General features: G+C 40.0%; 1 protein-coding gene across 5 annotated transcripts in view; it reads right to left on the bottom strand.

Annotated features, from left to right (window-relative positions):
* RASGRF2 (Ras protein specific guanine nucleotide releasing factor 2) overlaps positions 1-20081 on the bottom strand; it is a 278649-nt gene that overhangs the window by 110083 nt on the left and 148485 nt on the right. For all 5 annotated transcript variants that reach the window (XM_517672.9, XM_009448923.5, XM_016953054.4 and 2 more), the window contains 3 exons: positions 10869-10951; positions 7092-7340; positions 6024-6406 (listed from right to left, as the gene is read on the bottom strand). In XM_517672.9, the coding sequence (XP_517672.2) occupies positions 6024-6406; positions 7092-7340; positions 10869-10951 (715 nt within the window). The remainder of the gene's footprint in view (positions 1-6023; positions 6407-7091; positions 7341-10868; positions 10952-20081) is intronic.

Below are 20081 nucleotides of genomic sequence, written 5' to 3' on the forward strand. Positions count from 1 at the left end.
ATTACCCAGAGTGGAAAGAGCTCAGCATTTAACTATTTTAGAGTACTGGAACTCTAAAATGATATTTCTAACCTATGAACCATCTGGATAAATTAACTGAAAAAAATATAACACTAAATCACTTGTTTTGGGGAAATCCAGTGAGAAGCAGAGGCATGAAGCCTTCAACTTAATTCTCTAATATGAGAAAGAGCCTAATATTTCGGCCATACTGTTATTCACAGGTTCCCTCCATCTGCTGGCCCCAGGCCATGAATGATCAGTGCTGCCACATGACAAAGCTCTCCAGCAGCCACTGGCTGTGTCCACATGATCCCACTCTGTCCAATATCTGTACTGACAGGTCTTCGAAGCCTGTGTCAGTGTCCTTCCCTAAGAGCTTGATCCAGCTCTTTCTCATTTATCTTGGTCTCCCCATGCTATGATTTGATATGTCCCCTAAAGTTCATATGTTGGAAACTTAAACTCCAATGCAACAGTGTTGAGAGGTGAGACCTCTAAGAGGTGATTACATCATGAGTACTCTGCACTCATGAATGAATGAATGCCTTTATCTTGGGAATAGAATGAGTTTGGCCTACTTCACTCTCTTTCCCACCCATGTGATACTTTCCACTATATTATAATGCAGCAAGAAGGCCCTCACCAGATGCCAGCCTCTAGAACTGTGAGAGATACATTTCTGTTCATTATAAATCACCTAGTCTCAGGTAGCACAAAACAAAGAGAAAATTAGTACTGAGAAGTGAGGTTACTGCTATAACGAAAACCTGAAAAAGTGGAAGTGGCTTTGGAACTGGGTAATGGACAGATGCTGGAAGAGTCTGAAGGAATGGGCTAGAGAAAGCCTGTATTGCCATGGATGGAGTATTAAGGATGATGCTATTAATAGTCAGCGCTCAGAAGAAGAGAAGAGCTTTCAAGAGTCTGAATCTCCTTAGAGATTACTTAGGTGGTCATGATAGAATGTTGGTAGAAATATGAATAGTAAAGGCAATTCCGGTGAGGTCTCAGATGGAAATGGGAAACAAGGTGTTGAAAACTGGCATAAAAGCCATCTTTGTTACAAAGTAGCAAAGAACTTGAGTGAATTGTGTTTATGCCCAAGGGCTTTATGGAAGGTAGAACTTCAGAGTAATGAACTAGGATACCTGGTGGAAGAAATTTATAAGCAAAATATTAAGAAGCTGCATGGCTACTTTTAAATATATGCAAGAGGAAAGAAATGGTTTAAGGGCAGAATTTATAATTGAAAGGGAAACAGAGCAGAAAGACTTGGAAAATTTGCAGCTCAGCCACGTAAAGAGTGAAAAGGCCTTTTTGGGAGTGCAAACCAAGGCTGTGGCCAAGTGACCTTTCGCTAAAAAGATTAGTACTAAAGAGAGCATGGCTAAAGGAGAGCCAGGTGTTATTCATTAAGACAATGGGAGAAAGACTCCAAAGGTATTTCAGAGATCTTTCAGACAAGATAGGACCTTGAGGGCCAGGTTGACAGAGAGGAATCTAAGGGACCACAGCATTTGCTGCCCAGGGCTGCTCCCCACATTCCTGTGCAGTGCTCCTCAGCCACACTAGCTGTGGCCCAGGCAAACCCAGGTGCAGCTTGGGCCACCGCACCAGAGGGTGCACATGGAAAGCACTGGTGGCATCCATGTGGTGCTAATTCTGCAGGTGCACAGAATGCACAAGCTGTGAAGGCACAGCTTCCTTCACCTAGATTTCAAAGGATGCTGCAGACAGCCTAGGGTCCCAGGCAGAGACCTATTGCAGGGATGGAGACACTGAAGAGAGTCTTCACTGGGGCAATGCCTAGTGGAGCCATGAGAGTGAGGCCATTGCAGAAATCCTAGAACTGCCAGCAGGCAACAACAGCCTGAGAGAGCTGCAGACAAGAGGCTCTAATCTATGAGAGCTGAAATGTGGGCTGAGCCCAGAAAAGTCATGGGAGTGGGCCTGCCTAAGGCTTTGGGCACCCAACCCCACCCCAGTGTACTCAGGAGGCAGCACATGGAGTGAAATATTATTCTGGAGTCTTAAGAGTTAATGTCTGCCCCGTTGGGTTTCGGACTTACTTGAGGCATGTTATTCCTTTCTTTTTGCCTATTTTTCCCTTTCACAATGGGAATATCTATCCTATTCTGGTCCTACCACCATATTACAGCTGGAAGGGAATTTGCCTCAGGATGAATCATGTCTTGAGTCTCATCCATATCTGATTCAGGTCTCACCCGTATCTGATTCAGGTAAGTCTCTGGACTTTGGACTTATCAGTTGATGCCAAAACAAGTTAAGACTTTGGGGGCTATTGGGATGGAATGAATATATTTTACATGTGAGAAGGACATAAATTTGGGGGAAAAGGGACAGAGTGTTATGGTTTGAATGTTTCCCCCAAAGTTCCCATGTTAAAAACTTAATTCCCAATGCAACAGTGTTGAGAGGTGGGACCTCTAAGAGGTGATTATATCATGAGACCTCTACACACATAAATGGATTAATGCCATTATTGCAGTAGTGGGTTCCTTATAAAAGCCTAAGTTTGGCCCCCTCTCCTCTCTTTCACGTCTATGTGTTGCCTTCCACCATGTTATGACAGAGCAAGAAGGGCCTCACAAGATGTCAGTGCCTTGATCTTGAACTTCCCAACCTCCAGAATTGTGAGAAATAAATTTCTATTCATGTACAATTATCTAGTTTCAGATATCCTGCTATAACAGCCCAAAACAAAGTAAGATAACCCAAGTCTAACTTTTTTCCAGCTTATTGTTCCAGGGAAAAAAACTATTGATTTCTACTTTGTCCTAGACAGTAGCTCAAGCAGCTTTCATGATAAGGTATTGGATCATCACCTTGAAGACTAAAACTGGGGAAGTTGGTGATCGAAGTGGAACATTCCCTGCACAACAAGTTAAAGTGGAACACTTAATCATGCTGATATCAAATAGATATTTGCACACCATATTCATTACACCGTTATTCAAATAGCCAAGAGGTGGAAGCAACCAAAATGTCTATTGATGGATAAATGCATAAAGAAAATGTAGTATCTGCATACTGCATTTTCTTATTATTCTACCTATTAAAAAAGGAAATTCTATCACATGCTATCATATGGTTGGACCTTGAGGACATTACACTAAGTAAACTAAGCCATTCAAAAAAGGACAAATATTGAATGATTCCACATATATGAGGTACTTAAACTTAAAGCAGTCAAATTTGTAGAGACAGAAAGTAGAAAGCTGGTTGCCAGGGGCCAGGGGGAGAAGAAAATGGGGTATTATTCAATGATTATAGAGTTTCGGTTTTGCACGATGAAAAAGTTATAGAGATCTGTCATTCAACAATACTATTGAGCTATACACTTAAAGATACTTAAGATGGTAAGAAGAAGAAGGAGAAGAAAGATTCTCTAGGAGAGTTGCTGTTTTGAAGTTTACTCCGTGCTAGAAAGCCCTAAGAGGACTACTAACAAGGTCTGCTCTACAGGGCTGCCCATGCTGTCAAAACAGGACAAAGCCTGTCCCTTCAGAAGCAGTGATGCTTGTGATGCTTGCAGAAATGGCATTCACTGGCTGGGTATGGTGGCTCATGCCTGTAATCCCAGCACTTTGGGAGGCTGAGGCGGGTGGAACACCTGAGGTCAGAAGTTCAAGACTAGCCTGGCCAACATGGTGAAAGCCCGTCTCTACTAAAAATACAAAAATTAGCAAGGCATGATGGTGCGTGCCTGTAATCCCAGCTACTCAGGAGGCTGAGGCAGGAGAATAGCTCGAACCTGGGAGGCAGAGGTTGCAGTGAGTCAAGATTGTGCCACTGCACTCCAGCCTGGGAGACAGAGTGAGACTCCATCTCAAAAAAAAAAAAAAAAAAAAAAGAAATGGCATTCACCACTAGTGATTACCACCACACCTTTACTTATATATTCTCTTTGCCCAGAAGTTCTCCCATCTCCTCTTTCCAACCCACATATGTTTTGGCTCATGTCAAAGACACTTCTTAATTCTGCTCAACCAGATGTGATCTCCCTGCTCTTCAGCTTCCAGAGCACTCTATCTACACCTCTTATACCACTTGCCCATATACTTATGTTGTGTCTGTATTATCCACATAACTAGAGTATGACAGTGAAGGTGCTATTTACCACTGTGGACTCTAGCACACACAGTATCCTGCACGGAGAAGAGGCTCACTCAATGATTCTTGAACAGACTTTACTGTATCCTCATCCCAGCCCCATGAGCAATCAAACCACAGCCTCCCAATCACTGGTGTTGGACACTGAAAGGTTTGTTCCTAAAGCTTCCCTCAACAAAAACAAAATAAAACAAAATAAAAAGAGAGAAAGAGAGAATCCCGACTTATCTCCAGATTTCTCCTCTCCTATCTACCACAGTGCAGTAAAGAAGGTGAAAAAACTTGCCATGATCTGAAAGCTCCTGTACTTCCCATACCCCCATGCCCCATTCCAGTCATTCCCTCCACAGGGTTTCCCAAGCACTGGCGCTGGGTGCAACCCTGAATGCACTTGTCAGCTTGTGCGCTGCCTCATTATTCCTGATAAGAATCCATCATAATTTTGCTTAAGCTTGTTGTTCTAATGACTTTTTAATTATCTTCTCCCTTTCCTCCTCCTTAGTTGCTAACTTGTCAATTTAAAGACTTTAAAAGAGTGCAAGTTTTGATGATGACAACCACTCCAGTTAAAATTCCATTAACTACTTCACTCAGGAAGCTTATTTAAATGATCTGAGCTAGAAGCACATAGAAGCTTCAAGCAGGTAGAAAGGCAAGCCTCTATGCATCCATCTGGGCAATCCACCTTGAAATTGGACACTTTGTCTGATTTATTGCCCAATTTTTATTATATTATCAATAAGTCAGTTCTTATACAGTTTTTTAAAAGCTGTTTGTAATTTCACTGTGAATCATTTTTATTTTCATTACAGAAACATTGGACTTTAAAAGCAACAAGAATCACCTCTTCCAACCCTACACCGTACCAAGCTGAGAAAGCTAAAATGATGGGAGAGAGGACCCTCGATCAGTTCACTGTATATTTTATTTCATTCATTCATTTAACAAAAATTTACTACTTGTCAGGCACTGGCCAAGACACTGAGGGTACGGAGGTGAGTAAGACAGACTGCTGATCTCATGGAGCTTACATGGCAAAAGTGGCCAAGCAGAGGAAAGAACAAGTGCAAGGACCCTGGGGCAGGAAAGACCAAAATGCTTTTGACACAAAAAGGAAATCAATGTAACAGTAGCCTAGTAGATGAGGGAGCGTGGCAGGAGTAGGGGCTGGAGAGGGGGACAGGATCCATGTCTCACAGAACTGAAGGCCCTGGCAGGGAGAATGTACTTTATTCTAAGTGTGACAGGAAGTCAGTAGAGAATTGAAGCCAGAAACCCTATGACCTAATCAACATTTTAAAAAAACTGTTTTGGCTACGTCACGAGCAATTAACACTGTCTCCAATTTGATTTCTCTCCTATACCTCTGCTATAACATGGAGCACTGTCCTCATAACTAAACTAAAGAAGCCATTGTGGTACTTCCAGCCTAGCTCATCCTCAGCAGGGAAAGGCTGGAGGTACACAGGTACCTAAGGCAAATAAGGGAGGAGGAGAAAGCTCTGCAGCCTGAGCTCATGGGTGAGGGTACCCACAACCTCCCAGTGTGCAAAGCACCATGCTAGGCTCTTTAGCCAACCAGTCTTAACCAAATTCCAAGAACTCTCTAGTAATACCATTCAGATATGCTATTCTCCCATAGACAACTGACCACAATAAGCCTTTTACTACAGGGGCATAAGGACAACTAATCTTGCTTTCTGTTCCAGAAGGGCCAGAAGAATCTACAGGAATTTTCTCTTCTAACTAACCATTGAGCTCATTCTACTTTCTATGCACAAGTATTACAGTTGTAAAGAAAGGGAACCAGGGTTCCAAAAGGAAGGGTGAGGAGGCAGGCGGCCAGCAAATGTGGGGTGTAATTATGCAAATGTGCTAGATAATACCTTTTTGAATACTTCGTTTTAGCTTGTTACACAGATCCACGCGTGGGTTATCGACATTCTCTTCTACCGTTCCCGGGCTTTGCTCTGGAGAAGAGAGGCCTCTGCTGAGATCCAGTGGTATCTGACCAGTGTGTGGTGGTGGAGACGCAGCGGGACTCTGGGTGGTGGTGGTGGGACTGCTGGAAGTTGTCAGGTCCAATGCTCCTATCTTTGAGTTCAAGGGAGAAGTCAAAGACAGCTTTCTGGCCCTCACTGGGGAAGATGTTCTGGACACAGCCAGTGGTGGCGGGGAAGAGAATTTGCGACACAGACGTGGGGATTTGCCATCCACCAAATGTTCACCTCTGTTGTTCTGGCTGGTAGCAAAAAACAATTCCAATGACCTAAAAATGAGAGTAAAAGTGGCTAAGAGATTGTAGCCAAGTGAAATGAATTCCCAGATGTCATTCAAGAACATGATCCCTTCATTTATAGGTCACAATCTCATTGCACTTCTATTGCTGGACTTCCCTTAATCTAAATGCTACATGTATACCCTCCACCTGCCAAAGAAGCACAGACACCTAACTAGGCATCGTCTAATCCCTTGCTACTAAACTGTGGTCCAAACAGCAGCATTGAGATCTCTGGGGAGCTTGTTAGACATTCAGAACTCAGGCTCCACACCAGGCCTGCTGAATCAGAGCCAGCAATTTAACAAGACACCCTCCCCACGCCACACGCAAGCTGATTCTTATGCATATTAAAGTTTTAAAATCATAATTGTCAAAAAAAAAAAAAAAGAAAGAAAGAAAGAAAAAAGAAAAGCCGAAAGCAATGGAGTTCATTCACAAATAATCACAAAACAAGCAAAGGCCAATTGGAAATTTCAGGTTTTCAACTTCATGCCTGGGGAACTCTGTGTGACCTTTACATATGGCCTTCTGCTGGAGGGGCATGGTACATTCAGAGGCAAGCTAGTACACCCTAGGAGCTGCTTTGCAGAGCTGGCCTGCTCATCCGCATGGTGACTCCGGAACGAAGAGGGCCATATGCTAATGACAGGCAAACCTCTAGCAATAGGTGTACCTGACAGGGATGGAGGTGAAAGGCCTCTTGTATATGTCGGAGAGTTTCCCCAGCACCACAGCGGCAGTAGTGAAAATACGATAGGTGTGCAGAAAGGTGTTGAGGAAATCAATACTAAGAAACCGCAAGTCTGTCAGTCGTTCCAAGAGGCGCTCCACGCTGGCATAACGGATCTGGGGCACTTTGCAGGAGTTGAGTGTTTTACTGAAGCAAATGTCAGTGTCGTCTTTATGAAGACGGGCATCAGACCTACGTGCAAAGGCAGGAACATGATGGTAAAACCAGGAGGAGGCTTCCCCCTCGGCCACTGAATATTTCAGCGTTTGTAATCACACACTCAGGAGTGGGCTTCTCACTGCATTTGATAGGAGAGAGATAATTGCACAGTTGTCCCTCAGTATTCTTGGGGGATTGGTGCCTTGATCCCCCCACCATATTAAAATCCACAGATGCTCAAGTCCCTGATATGAAATGGTATAGTATTTCCACATAACCTATGCACATCCTCCTGTATACTTTAAATCATCTCTAGATTACAATACTTAAAACAATGTGAATATTACGTAAAACGTTATCCTGTATTTTAAAAATTTGTATTATTTTTATTGTTGTATAGCTATTTTTTGTTTTTCTTTCTTCCAAATATTTTGGATCTGCGGTTGACTGGTAGGTAGAGGGCTGATTGTGTATGTCTATATGACATATAGACATATAGGCATAGGCAGGGCTATGAAAATATCAAGTTTTTGGAAAGCCAGAATTAATAATGGAGGAGGTAAATAATAATTTGTCTCACTCTGTGGATTCCTTCTCTCTAATTCAGTCATGTTTTATTAGGAAGATGAAGCCAAAAGCCCTCTTTAGGAGTGAGGGAAAGCATTGCTTATGCCCTTAAAGCAAAATATCCAAAGTGTGCATAAAAAGTAGTGGGTGACACCTCCCAAACAGGGGGGCACAGATATCACTGCTATATCTGCACTTATTTCTTTCTCCTGACTTCTAATTTTGTACATTTGTGCTTTCCTCACCCCTCCCCTTTTATTTTTTTTGGATTAAACTGATGGATATAGGGTTAGGTATTTTGCTCTCTAGAATCAGCTCTTTTTATTTACCCCTTCTACTGTTTTTTATATTGTATTAATGTCTCTTCTTATTTCCTTCCTACACTTTCCTACAGTTTAGTCTCTCATTCTTTTTCTAAGTTCCTGATTTGAGTGCCTAATTCATTTATTTCATTCTTCCTGGCTTATTAATGCCTTTTAAGGATATCTATCTTCTGAATACTGTGTAATCCATAAGTTGCAAGAGTGACATGTTATGTTTTTATTATGTTTTCAAAATTCTGTGGTATTAAAAATGTCTTCACTTAAAAAAAAGTAATGGGTGTAAGATATTTCCCTGAATAGCACCTACCACTGCCACCCTGCAATCCACTGCTTTTGTCATTCTGTAAAACCTCACATCTGGCTGCCCCGAACCCCTCGCCTTCAGACCATTGCACTGGCAGCCTCTCCAAGTGGACAACGAGGACCGCCAGTAGCTTTCACTTCCCCTTCTGAGATCCCTTGTTCACCTTCACTGCAGCATTTCAGGACCGGCGATCAATGAAGTCCTGAATTTCACCACTTGATTAAAGGATATGCTACAGGGTCAGTGACGTTCAGTGAGCCAATTGCTTGCTAAGAATCTGTTGGCTGAGAATCAGTTGTGAATGCCTTTAATTAGCCCTTTCAGCGCTTTGAGGGATTTGAAATTATATATCTATTTTCTTTCGGATAAAAAGGAATCAACTGCTTTCTTAGCTTGCTCTTAGAAACATCCCAGCCCAAAGTATGCTCAGTGCAGATGGAAGTACTTCATCTGCAGGCCTGAAAGAGCATTTTCAATGAGCAGCTTCACCCTGCCAAGGAGCTGACTGGGGTGGCCCGTTAGCTTGAGTTACATTACTGATCTTGAAATGCCCAAGTGCATCTTTTGAGATTCTTGAAAATAACAAGGCTCTTTCTTCCACTCACTATGTGTCCCTCAACCAACTTTATTTTTCTGGTTCTTAATTTGCTCATTCGTAAAAAGATCTGAGAAAATTTTATGAATTCATCAGCCTGTCCAGAAGATGGCTGAGCTAGATAATCACTTGTTATCCCATCATTTTCCACCAAAAAATCTCTATTTTCTAAGAAAGTTGAGATCAAGTATTATTAAAAGAAAGTCATAGTCTACATACCCTATAAAGGGATATTTTCACCTAATAAGCGTCATGATTTTCACATTCTATTCGTAGTTTTGAGCTTTGCATCTTTTGACTATAATTAGCTTATTTGAAACACTAGGACAAAAAATGTGTTGAAGCCAGCATGAAATTAAAATAAAACTGACTACTTACACCACTTTCCTTCAAAATCGTGATTACATTTTCATTTTAAGTAAAGAAATTAAATATTATGAAATTATTTAGCTTTCTTTTATTACACTGAGTAGAATCTTACTTTATTTCCTAAGAGACACTCAAGAAAAATATAATACATTACTGAAGTCTCCTATGATAACAGCAACTCCTTTTTGGTAAACACTTAAAAAGCAATCTTGAGAGATCAAACCCAAATCATCTATTATAATTGGTAAGTTTTAAAAGGAAGTGAGTGCTTACAAAGTGACGCCCTGTCAGTAAGAAGACACAGTTACAATAGGATAATTTTTTTTCTTTTAACTCTGAGAAACATTGGGATTTTTCTTCATAGTTTATAGATAGGGAAATAGATACATAGGGAGGAATACAAACTTCAGGGAAGAATAGAGCCATCAGAAGGAACAGAGATTGCAAAAATCTCTTTCCTCTGATTGAGGATAATCAGGCTCAATAAGGCTGGGAAAAAATAGTAGTATATACACAAAACTTCACTCTGCCTTGGGAATAAATCTAGTGTACTATAGATATGTTGGATTTAATAGAAAATCTTTACAGTCCAAGATACAGGTTTCTGTCCTAACAGGAGAACAATTCCAATTCATTAAGTGTCACCTCTGTGCACCCAAAGGCAGAAAAGTCCTGGTCTGTATGTAAGTGGTTACACAAATGAGATTGGACGTAGACACTGGTAAACTGCCACAGTGGGGGACAAAAGATGCATTTGGGTGCCAGCAACAACTGATCAGGCACAAAACTGAAGTCTTCGTTGGTATTTTTTTTTTTTTAATGGAGTCTTGCGCTGTTGTCCAGGCTGAAGTGCAATGGCGTGATCTCGGCTCACTGCAACCTCTGCCTCCTGGGTTCAAGTGATTCTCCTGCCTCAGCCTCCCGAGTAGCTGGGATTACAGGTGCCCGCCACCATGCCTGGCTAACTTTTTGTATTTTTAGTAGAGATGGGGTTTCACCATGTTGGCCAGGATGGCCAGGCTGTTCGCAAACTCCTGAACTCAGGTAATCCACCCGCCTCGGCCTCCGAAGTGCTGGGATTACAGGCGTGAGCCACCGCACCTGGCCTATTATTTTAATTTTTATATGGAACTTGAACATCTTAGGATTTTGTCCTGAGTGAAGACATATGTAACAGTATAAAAAACAATTTTTCTATGCTATGAGTTAATAAACTGTGAATGTGAAAAACCATTTTGATAGTCTCATTTATAATGGAATCATATGAATCACTGCATTCCTGTCAAGAAACGTATTCTCAATAAGAAGCAGAATTCTATTGACACAGTATTTTATTCAAGGTTTTACATGTTCCGCCAATTTAATCTTGATTAAAATGTAAAGGAAAGGATTCTCACACTTACTTAATCATATGTGGCACAGTGACTTTGGAATTCTCTTCAAACACTATAGTCATTAAACCATTACATCGTATATTGTCCACACACTGTGAAATAAAAAGTTGACAATTACAACCCACATGAAAGCCTAGGCAGATCATATATTCCCACAATTGTTTATAGCTAAAAGAATCCATTCAATTTCTCTCTCCCTGTCTCTTACACACACACACACACACACACACACACACGGAGTAGGTAAATATTATACACTGATGAACAGATTCAGTATTCAGACATCAAAACTGTACCAACTAAATGCCTGACAAATACCTGAGGACAGATACAACAGCTGTACTTCCCCTGAATGTATTTCCCAAGAATTCTGACCACAATGTCACTTGGTCACAATTCTTTGGCAGCTCCAGTGCTATTTGAGAGGTGATTGGAACCTGACCATGATTGCTCTTGCTATATTCATTTTCTGCAACCAGGGGGTGGTGTGGAGTAGTCAGATTAGAAATAGTGGCTTCCTAGGATGGAATTCATCTTCTGTCTCACTAGTAAGCTCTGCCTCTGCTTCTCAGGTATTCTTTGCCAATAAATTCCCACATTTTACTAGTACTTCTGGCAGCCCCTACTGATACTAATGCAGTTTGGTGAAGGGACAGTGTGTAATTTCTCCTGTCTCTGGCATGCTTAAAGCCTTGTATCATCTTTTTCTCTTTTCCAAGAGGAGAGTTCAGGAAGCTGTGCTAATTTTCTCTGCCTTCATTATTTAATCTATGCCTTATCAATTTGCATTTTCTCTCTGTAATTATTTTGGGTTAGAGAAGAATTTACTTTGACTTATACATATTCCCTTTGAACAAAACAGGAAAATGAAAAAATATAATCAATTTTTAAAATAAAAAATAGCTTCTAATCACTATGATACTATATAGTGTTTTGTGGCTATAATTAAATAGCGCAGTGAAGCTGATTGCAACATGACCTCACATAGGTCCTGAACTCAGGGTCTACCCTAAACACCAATGTTCTAATAAAAGAGTGAATATGCCGGTAAGAAGCTTTAGATCACTGGAATTCTGACTATTCAGTGTACTTAGTATTTCAGCCATTTTCATACTTGTTTTTCCTTAAAACTTTGTTTTCCTCACGTCTTATGCCATTATTTCAACTACAAAGCATAAAGGATGCCACTTGTGGGAAGAAAGTAGAATATTTTTAAGCTCCCCTTCAATATATTTCCTTAAGCTACAGCATCTGGAAGTAATTTGGAGTTATATTTTCATATAAATAATTATGATCATCTACCTATAAATTTGGCCATTTTTGCTTATATGTGAATTTATGCTCCACCTTATCCCACGAGTGGATTACAAAAACACATATAATAAGACAAAGTCAAGATAAGTGAGAAAATCAGAGATGATTTAGATAAAGGATGGCAAACAATAAGATGAAGCCTGAAATGAAGCCACCACACATACTTTATGTTGAGAGCGCTTGCCAGAAGTGGGCCTCAAAATTAGCAGGGCTGTGGAGTAGTCAACTCAAAGAGGGACTCAGTGTTAGCTACGAAATTCACAGTTTAGTAGAAGGTCAATTAATCCTGGTCTAGGGCCAGACAGGACGATTATCTCATGGGTTCTCATCAAGAGAAATATTGAATAATGTAGTGAACAATGTCCTCAACAATATCTTGTTATTATTATTATTTTTTAGAGACACTGTCATTCTGTTGCCTAGGCTGGAATGCAGTGACACAATCATAGCTCACCGTAACCTCAAACTCCTAGGATCAAGTGATCCTCCTACCTCAGCCTCCTGAGTAGCTGGGACTACAGGTGTGTGCTACCACAGTGAGATTTTTTTTTTTTTTTTTTTTTTTTTTTTTGTAGAGACAGGTTCGCGCTATGTTACCCAAGCTGGCCTTGAACTCCTGGGCTCAAGCGATCCTCCAATCTTTGCCTCCAAAATGCTGGGATTACAGGTGCGAGCCACTGCACCTGGCCAACAATATCTTTAAATAACTACAAGTTTTGGCAAACTGTTTTGTATAAACAGCTGAAAGTACAATTCCAAACACACAACCCTGTAGTGGACCCCAAAGAATGTGACCCAGAGGCCCATCCTTCCTCTGCTGGTCTGGTTGCAAGCACAGGTTTCACACTTTCTAGAAAAAAGCAGGGGCTGCTCTTCTTCACACTGAAGAAATGCTGCTTCTCTTATCCTAGTTCGTGTAAGTCTTGAGCATCAGGAAGTTGGAAATAGTGTTTTCCCAGAAATCCTGAAACTGCTGCATCCTGTGTGTCCAGTTATGTAGAGTCAGTGTTTCAACCAGCGAGCCAAGCTGCCAGTAAGTGGGATATCCTCTTGTGCCCCAAGAAAGGCCACACTACCTCTCTATGGGAAAGTTCTGTCAGGGCCTGATGAAAATACACATCAAGGGCCCTGTTTCAAAGTGGGAACATACATGGAAGAATGAAGAGATGGGGCTGGCTGGTGCACGCATTCATAATGGAGAAGAAAGTAAGAGACAGGACAGAGAAATCAGTTGGAGGCAGGCTATAGAGAAGGGAGTCTTGAATTTTAATTTTATCCTATAGGCAGATGGGAAGCCACTGAGGGTTTCTAAGCAGCTCACTTACGCTGAAAGATCTAAACTGACCTCATGGTGGTATTCATTCAATGGAAACGAGGGGAGAATGAATGGAGACCCAAGGGATGATCAGAATAATATTGAATCAGTAAATGAAATGATTCATACCTCCCCTAAGGCAGGCTGTGAGAATGAAGAGGAAAGGGTGGACATACATATTTTGAAGAAAGGAATAATAAAAATTGATGAACTACTGAATAAAAGCAAGAGAAAAAAAACAAGGTAAAATCAAAGATGGCCATGGTTATAAGGCAATTTTAAATTTTCTGATGCAAATATATTTAAAAGGAAAAAAACATAGCCAAATGTCTTTCGAATCACCCAGAGTTTAAACAAAGTTAGACAGTCTATGTTTCGAATTCTCAAGAGCACCAAGAAGATGCATTGATTACACAGCATTGGGATTTTACTAAATGGCTGTCTTACATCTGCATTTATCAAGTACTTACTATGTGAAGACACTGGGCTAAGTACTGGGAAATGAGGATAAAGAGAAGAAAAGTAATATATGAAAGAGTTTGAAGATGAGTAAGGCAAGTCACTTCAAATTCACTTTACTAATCCCGATGGGGACAAAACAGATTAACATCATCCCTGTTCTTCCCAAGCTATGTGGCGGGGTCAGGGGGTGGGGTAATGAGGAAAAGGATTGGATGGGGAGAGGGGTTGCACACTGACAAGGGTAAGTGCTCCTTCACCCAGCGACCTTTCTAGCTACTCCTTAGACTTCTTTTCACTCTCAGTGTTTCTGAATCACAATGAGGAAGCCCCTTGGGTAACCAACACAGGAAGTGGGAAAGTAGACATGGTGTTTGGTGAGACCTGTGGGAAATGAACAATGTTCCTTCAATTTCCTTTAATATTCTAAGCAAATGGCATAGTTACTGAGACAACAGCCTTAGAACGACTGCACCATCAAGAACATAGGTGAGGTAATGGGGAGATCACTTAAACTCAGCCCAGAGCTCCCACACAGCTCCAGAGACAACCACACTGTTTAAGTGGAGCCCAGACAAGGTGGGGACGGGCACTGGAGGTGGCCAGAGTCACAGACCTGGGTCATAAAGAAGCATCTCTGTCTCGTCCTGGACAGGGGGTCAGAAGGCAGACATTTAACCTGTTTCTTAGGGATTCATAGTCCAAACCCCTGGGGAATACAGGAATTGGGTCTGAAAATCCAGGAAATGCACCACTGGAGAAGAGTTCAAAGGGCTTGTCATCCTACCTGCACTAACAGTCAGAGAATGGAAGGGCAGAGCTACCTGGCAGCCCATCAAAGCTACAGGATACCCACAATCAGGGTATCTTAAGATGCAGTTCTCTGGGGGCTGACTTTGTCCACTTCCCTCCTCTTAGAGACAAGAAGGGAAGCAGTTTTTGCTTTTTGAAAGAGGGAACCAAGAGGAAGGGCGTCTCAAGACCAATCTGCCCAGTTCACTTGCCCCGGAAACTCTGCAGGGTTCAAAGTAGGAGTAGGGAAGACAGTCAGCTTCCATAGTCCACAAGCCATGATGTGTAACCCAAGTGCCAAGGAGTGAGAGATGAGCCCACTCCAGGGAGCTGAAATAGAACTTTTTCTCCTGTTCCCAACATAAGAAGCAAGTGCTTTCCCCTCCTCCACCCTTCATCTATGGTGCCAATCCAGGGTTTAGCTGTGTGTCTCTTCTGTTTTCCAGGATCTGGAAAGGCTTTGTGGAGAAAAACAGAAGAGACACACTGAGACATTTTTGATCAGCTACAGTGTTACATATAAACAGCTTAGTCAGAATACTGCATAAAATTTGAGAGAGAAAATATAAAATATATCTGGCTTTTCATACCTAATATGAATACACATAGAGTACTACTTTGGATGGAACAATATTTAACTTGAAAAACCATGTAATTATATAAAAGAGAATTGGAAAGGGGAAATAATACACTGAAAATTATCACAAAAACGATGAAAAATGAAGAGTAAAGAATTTTATTACTATTAAGCTATTTATTTTTTAAATAAATTATTCATCTACGAAATAGGAAAGAAGAGGTCTTCATTTTTTCTCATCTCTCTCTCTTCACGAATATAGGACTTTATAGTTAGAAATTTAAGAGATACAGGCAAAAATGAATAGATATAGACTTTTATTTATCTTAATGTTTTTATTTTTTATTATGAAATAATTCAAATATACATAAAAGAATGAGCCATCCACATACCAGCCACTAGACTTAACTATTATTAACACTTTGCCATATTTTCTACAGATCATCATTTTTCTGTTAAGGATGTAAAACACTATAAACACAGTTAAATCCTCCTCTTTTTTTCCATTCCAATAGACTCTTTCTACTCTGGAAGTAATGACTATCTTGAAGCTGATGGGTATCCACTTGTCCTTCTTTCATTCCTCTTTTCTTATTTTACTATATATTTGTGTATCTGCCCATCATAAATTACAATATTATTTGCATTTAAATTTTTTATATAGATGCTTGTATTTTTCTCACACAACACTGCTTTTAAGATTTGTTCATATTTATATGCATAGTTCGTTCATTCACATTAACTGCTATATATGCCACTATATAAACATAAATTACAGTTTATTTAGTCAATCTCATATATGTATACATTTAAGAGGTTTTCATTTTCTGCTATAACAAAGATACAGTGACTATTACAAATTTCTCCTTGTGAAAAAGTTTTTTTCCTATCTTTTAATTTTTCAAAGGCAATCTGTCTTTTTACCTTTCGAGATTTTTCTTCTTGTGCTTTATATTCCATAGTTTTACCTCGACGTGTCTAGATGAGGTTCTTAGCTGAGTTTATGCAGCTTGGAATTTGGTATGTTTCTTCAGTATGAGGATTCATATCTTTCATCCACTTTTTAAATTCCTACTCATTTTCTCTCTGGAGACTGCATCTTTTCTATTCCCTTGAATCTTTCTTTCTGCAATTCTCATTCCAGAAATGTATATTGGGCCTTCTAACTCTATTTTCCATCTGAATTTCTCATATTTGCCAACTCTTTAACTCTTTGCTGTATTTGAGGTAATTTCCTAGAATATAGAATCTATATTCTATAGGTATGTAGAATATATACTATAGCTATATCTATATCTATCTATAGCTATATAGAATATAGCTATACTTATATTCTATACCTATATATAGGTATAGAACCACATACCTATATATATAACCTGGTTCTTAATCATCTCACTAGCTATGGTTGACTTAATGAATTTTCAGTGAATTTCTAATGAGTATGTAATGTTGTGGTCCTATAGTTTCTAGTTTTAGATTTTTCTATGTGGTTCTTTGACAGGTCAGCCTGGGGTTTTTGCACAGTGATCTCTTCTTTCCTTATGGTTTCTTTCTTTCTTTTATAGTTTTATTATACTTTAAGCCTTGTTATTTTATGGTCTTTTCCAAGTTGTCACCCTATTACTTGAGGTTCTTGTAGCACTAATTCTACTGCTCTCCATGCCTGCTGAGTCTCACTCATGATACATAATTTACTCACAAGATTTGTAATTTTTAATTTGAGCACATGTCACGAGCCCCAGATTGTAGAAGTGTTGCTAATGGAGTGGCTTTGTGTTTCGGGCTGCAAGCATGCTTGGGATTTCAACACTCAAAAGTTATTTTTATAACAATTTCTCAGTTTGGCACTTTACACCATGTGAATAAGTCTGATTTCAAATCTGTAGGCCACAGACACATTCTTTTTTTTTTTTTTTTTTTTTTTTTTGGGAGACAGAGTCTCACTCTGTCGCCGAGGCTGGAACGCAGTGGCATGATCTCGGCTCACTGCAACCTCCACCTCCTGGGCTCAAGTGATTCTCCTGCCTCAGCCTCCTGAGTAGCTGGGACTACAGGCATGTGCTGCCACGCCTGGCTAATTTTCGTACATTTAGTAGAGATGGGGTGTCATCATGTTGGCCAGGCTGGTCTCAAACTCCTGACCTCAAGTGATCCACCCGCCTCGGCCTCCCAAAGTGCTGGGATTACAGGCATGAGCCACCGTGTCTGGCTACATTCATTTTTAAAAAGAAGATTTTTAAAAATTCAGAACCCAAAACAAAGACAAACTTCTTTATTTCTTTCCTTGGGTCAATGGGTACAGTTTTTTAGGCTCTTTTTTCACAAAGAGAACACCCTTTCAATGCCCAGACTTTAAATAGACAACTTGATTAATGGGCCTTAGGCCAACTCTTGCCCTCTTTATATGTTAATACTCCCAGGACGTGGAACTAATAGCTAGTCTAAAATCATTCCCAAGTCTGTAAGTCTTTAGCTTACAAGCTTTCTGCTATGGCTTTAAATTCCCTTGTTTCTGGCAACAAGAGATTTCCCTTCCTATCTATAAATATACCTACGCATTAAAATTTTTTAATTTTAATGATTTTATATGTTAAACATTTCTGTTTTTATAGCTAGAGGGGAACCTAAATCAGCTCAGTCCTCCATACTACCAGAATTGGAACTTGAGATAAACGTTTTAAACTCAAAAGAGGAGATTTATGTGACCATTTCTGCACATCTCATTATCCAGTGTCAAGTCTCATTCATAAATCTTTCTGAGTCATTGTCAAGCATCAAAATTATTTTAGGAATAAAAGGAAATTTTCGCTTTCATTCAAGTTTCAGGAGAACAAAATATACATTCAATCCAAACCATACTTCAAAAGGCCATATAATGAAGTCATATTTTAAATTATATAAAAATGTCTTTGATAATTGGTACACAACCTTTAATCTATCCATGCGATGGATGGATAGATGCATGGATGGAGAGAGAGAGAGACAGAGAGAAAGAAAGAGAGACAGAGAGAGATGATAGATAGATCGATCTTATTATGATACATTTATATAAAATAGGGGAATGGTTTTCAAAATGAGTTCCCATCCCCAGACTTTAGGGACATCCCCAGGCTTCACAAACAGGAGTGTGAAAAAAAAAAATGGCTCCTGGAGTCTCTAGGTCTACCAATTTTATTTCGACCAGAGAATTTTGCTTTTATCTTACTTCCATTTGGGACTTGGAGTAATGCTGCAATGAAGAAAGAGTTCTGTTCTAAAAAAAAAAAGTTAAACTATAATAGAATTGGTATATGTGAGTGTGTACATGAACAGACTTACAGAGGAAGGTGTGGTAAATATTTATGGTTATGTAAGCATGTACCCTGGTTGTTGGGAAGAAGTGGTGCCTGTATACAGTTCACTTAGTTAAGAAGAAATATATTCAAATAAGCAGGGTTTCAGATATCTTTAATGTCATCTTGAATTTATATGAATTACAATAAACCTTGAAATTAACAGGATAACAAAATTAGATTCCTAGATCATAGATAGTCTAGTTCAGTTTGTAACAGCTGGGATGGGATCTGGGAGTAGGTATGTTCACAAAAGCCCCAAGTGATTTTGAAGCAGCTGGTCTTTGGACAAGTGTTGCGAGTGACTTCTCCACCAAGAGTTTTTCAGGGTTTTACCTAAGGCAGTACCTATTTATAGACCAGCGGTCTACTGTGTTGCCATATTTTCCACCTTCTTGATACTTCTAAGTACTGGGAAGAAAGGTTAGAGTCAATTTTTTTAATTCACCTTTTTATGTTAAAGTAGAAAATTCCCTCTTGATTTCTGAAAAACTATTTTTAGGGAGAAAGCACGTCCAGTGTGCTACAAATTTGTCTACACAGGTCTATATTTTGGGACATCTATCCAAACCAAGAAGCTCAGAGATAAATTTTAATTCTGCATTTTAGTTAATAGCCATAATTACAGTGGATCTGTTTAATAAACCATTATGTATGACAGTGAGACAAGCACAAATGAATGTGCTTTATTGAAATAAATAGTCAAATCTTCAGCCTCAAATCGTTCCCTATAAATAGATGAAAAAGGGGAAGAATTATTGGTTGAGACCATTAGCCACTTGCACTTTTTGCTAGAGGTGCCAACAGTTAATTATGGCCTTACTGGTGTAACTAAGAGTGTGATTAATCATTCAAGCAATCGTTCCTTCTAAAAATTACAGCTTCAGAGAGAGAGAGACCTGGCAAAGCTAAAAGTCTTAAGTTTTGTAGAGTTTCTTATGGGAAACTGGGATTGTAGCAATACTCAGGAACCACTTTATCACATTAAAAAAAGAGCTACCTATGATTAGTATAATACAATACAGTAGCTTAGCAAGGTGGCTTCAAATCAAGCCAGAAAAAGTAAGATTTAGAAAAATAGTGGCCGGGCGCGGTGGCTCTCGCCTGTAATCCCAGCACTTTGGAAGGCCGAGGCGGGTGGATCACGAGGTCAGGAGATTGAGACCATCCTGGCTAACACGGTGAAACCTCGTCTCTACTAAACATGCAAAAAATTAGCTGGGCGTGGTGGCGGGTGCCTGTAGTGCCAGCTACTCGGGAGGCTGACGCAGGAGAATGGCGTGAACCCGGGAGGCGGAGCTTGCAGTGAGCCGAGATCACGCCACTGCACTCCAGCCTGGGCGACAGGGCGAGACTCTGTCTCAAAAAAAAAGAAAAGAAAAGAAAAGAAAAATAGTGACAAAAATTAAAACGACAAAATAATGGAGAAC

This window comes from Pan troglodytes, chromosome 4 (genome assembly GCF_028858775.2).
Source record: "Pan troglodytes isolate AG18354 chromosome 4, NHGRI_mPanTro3-v2.0_pri, whole genome shotgun sequence".
Lineage (NCBI taxonomy): Eukaryota > Metazoa > Chordata > Mammalia > Primates > Hominidae > Pan > Pan troglodytes.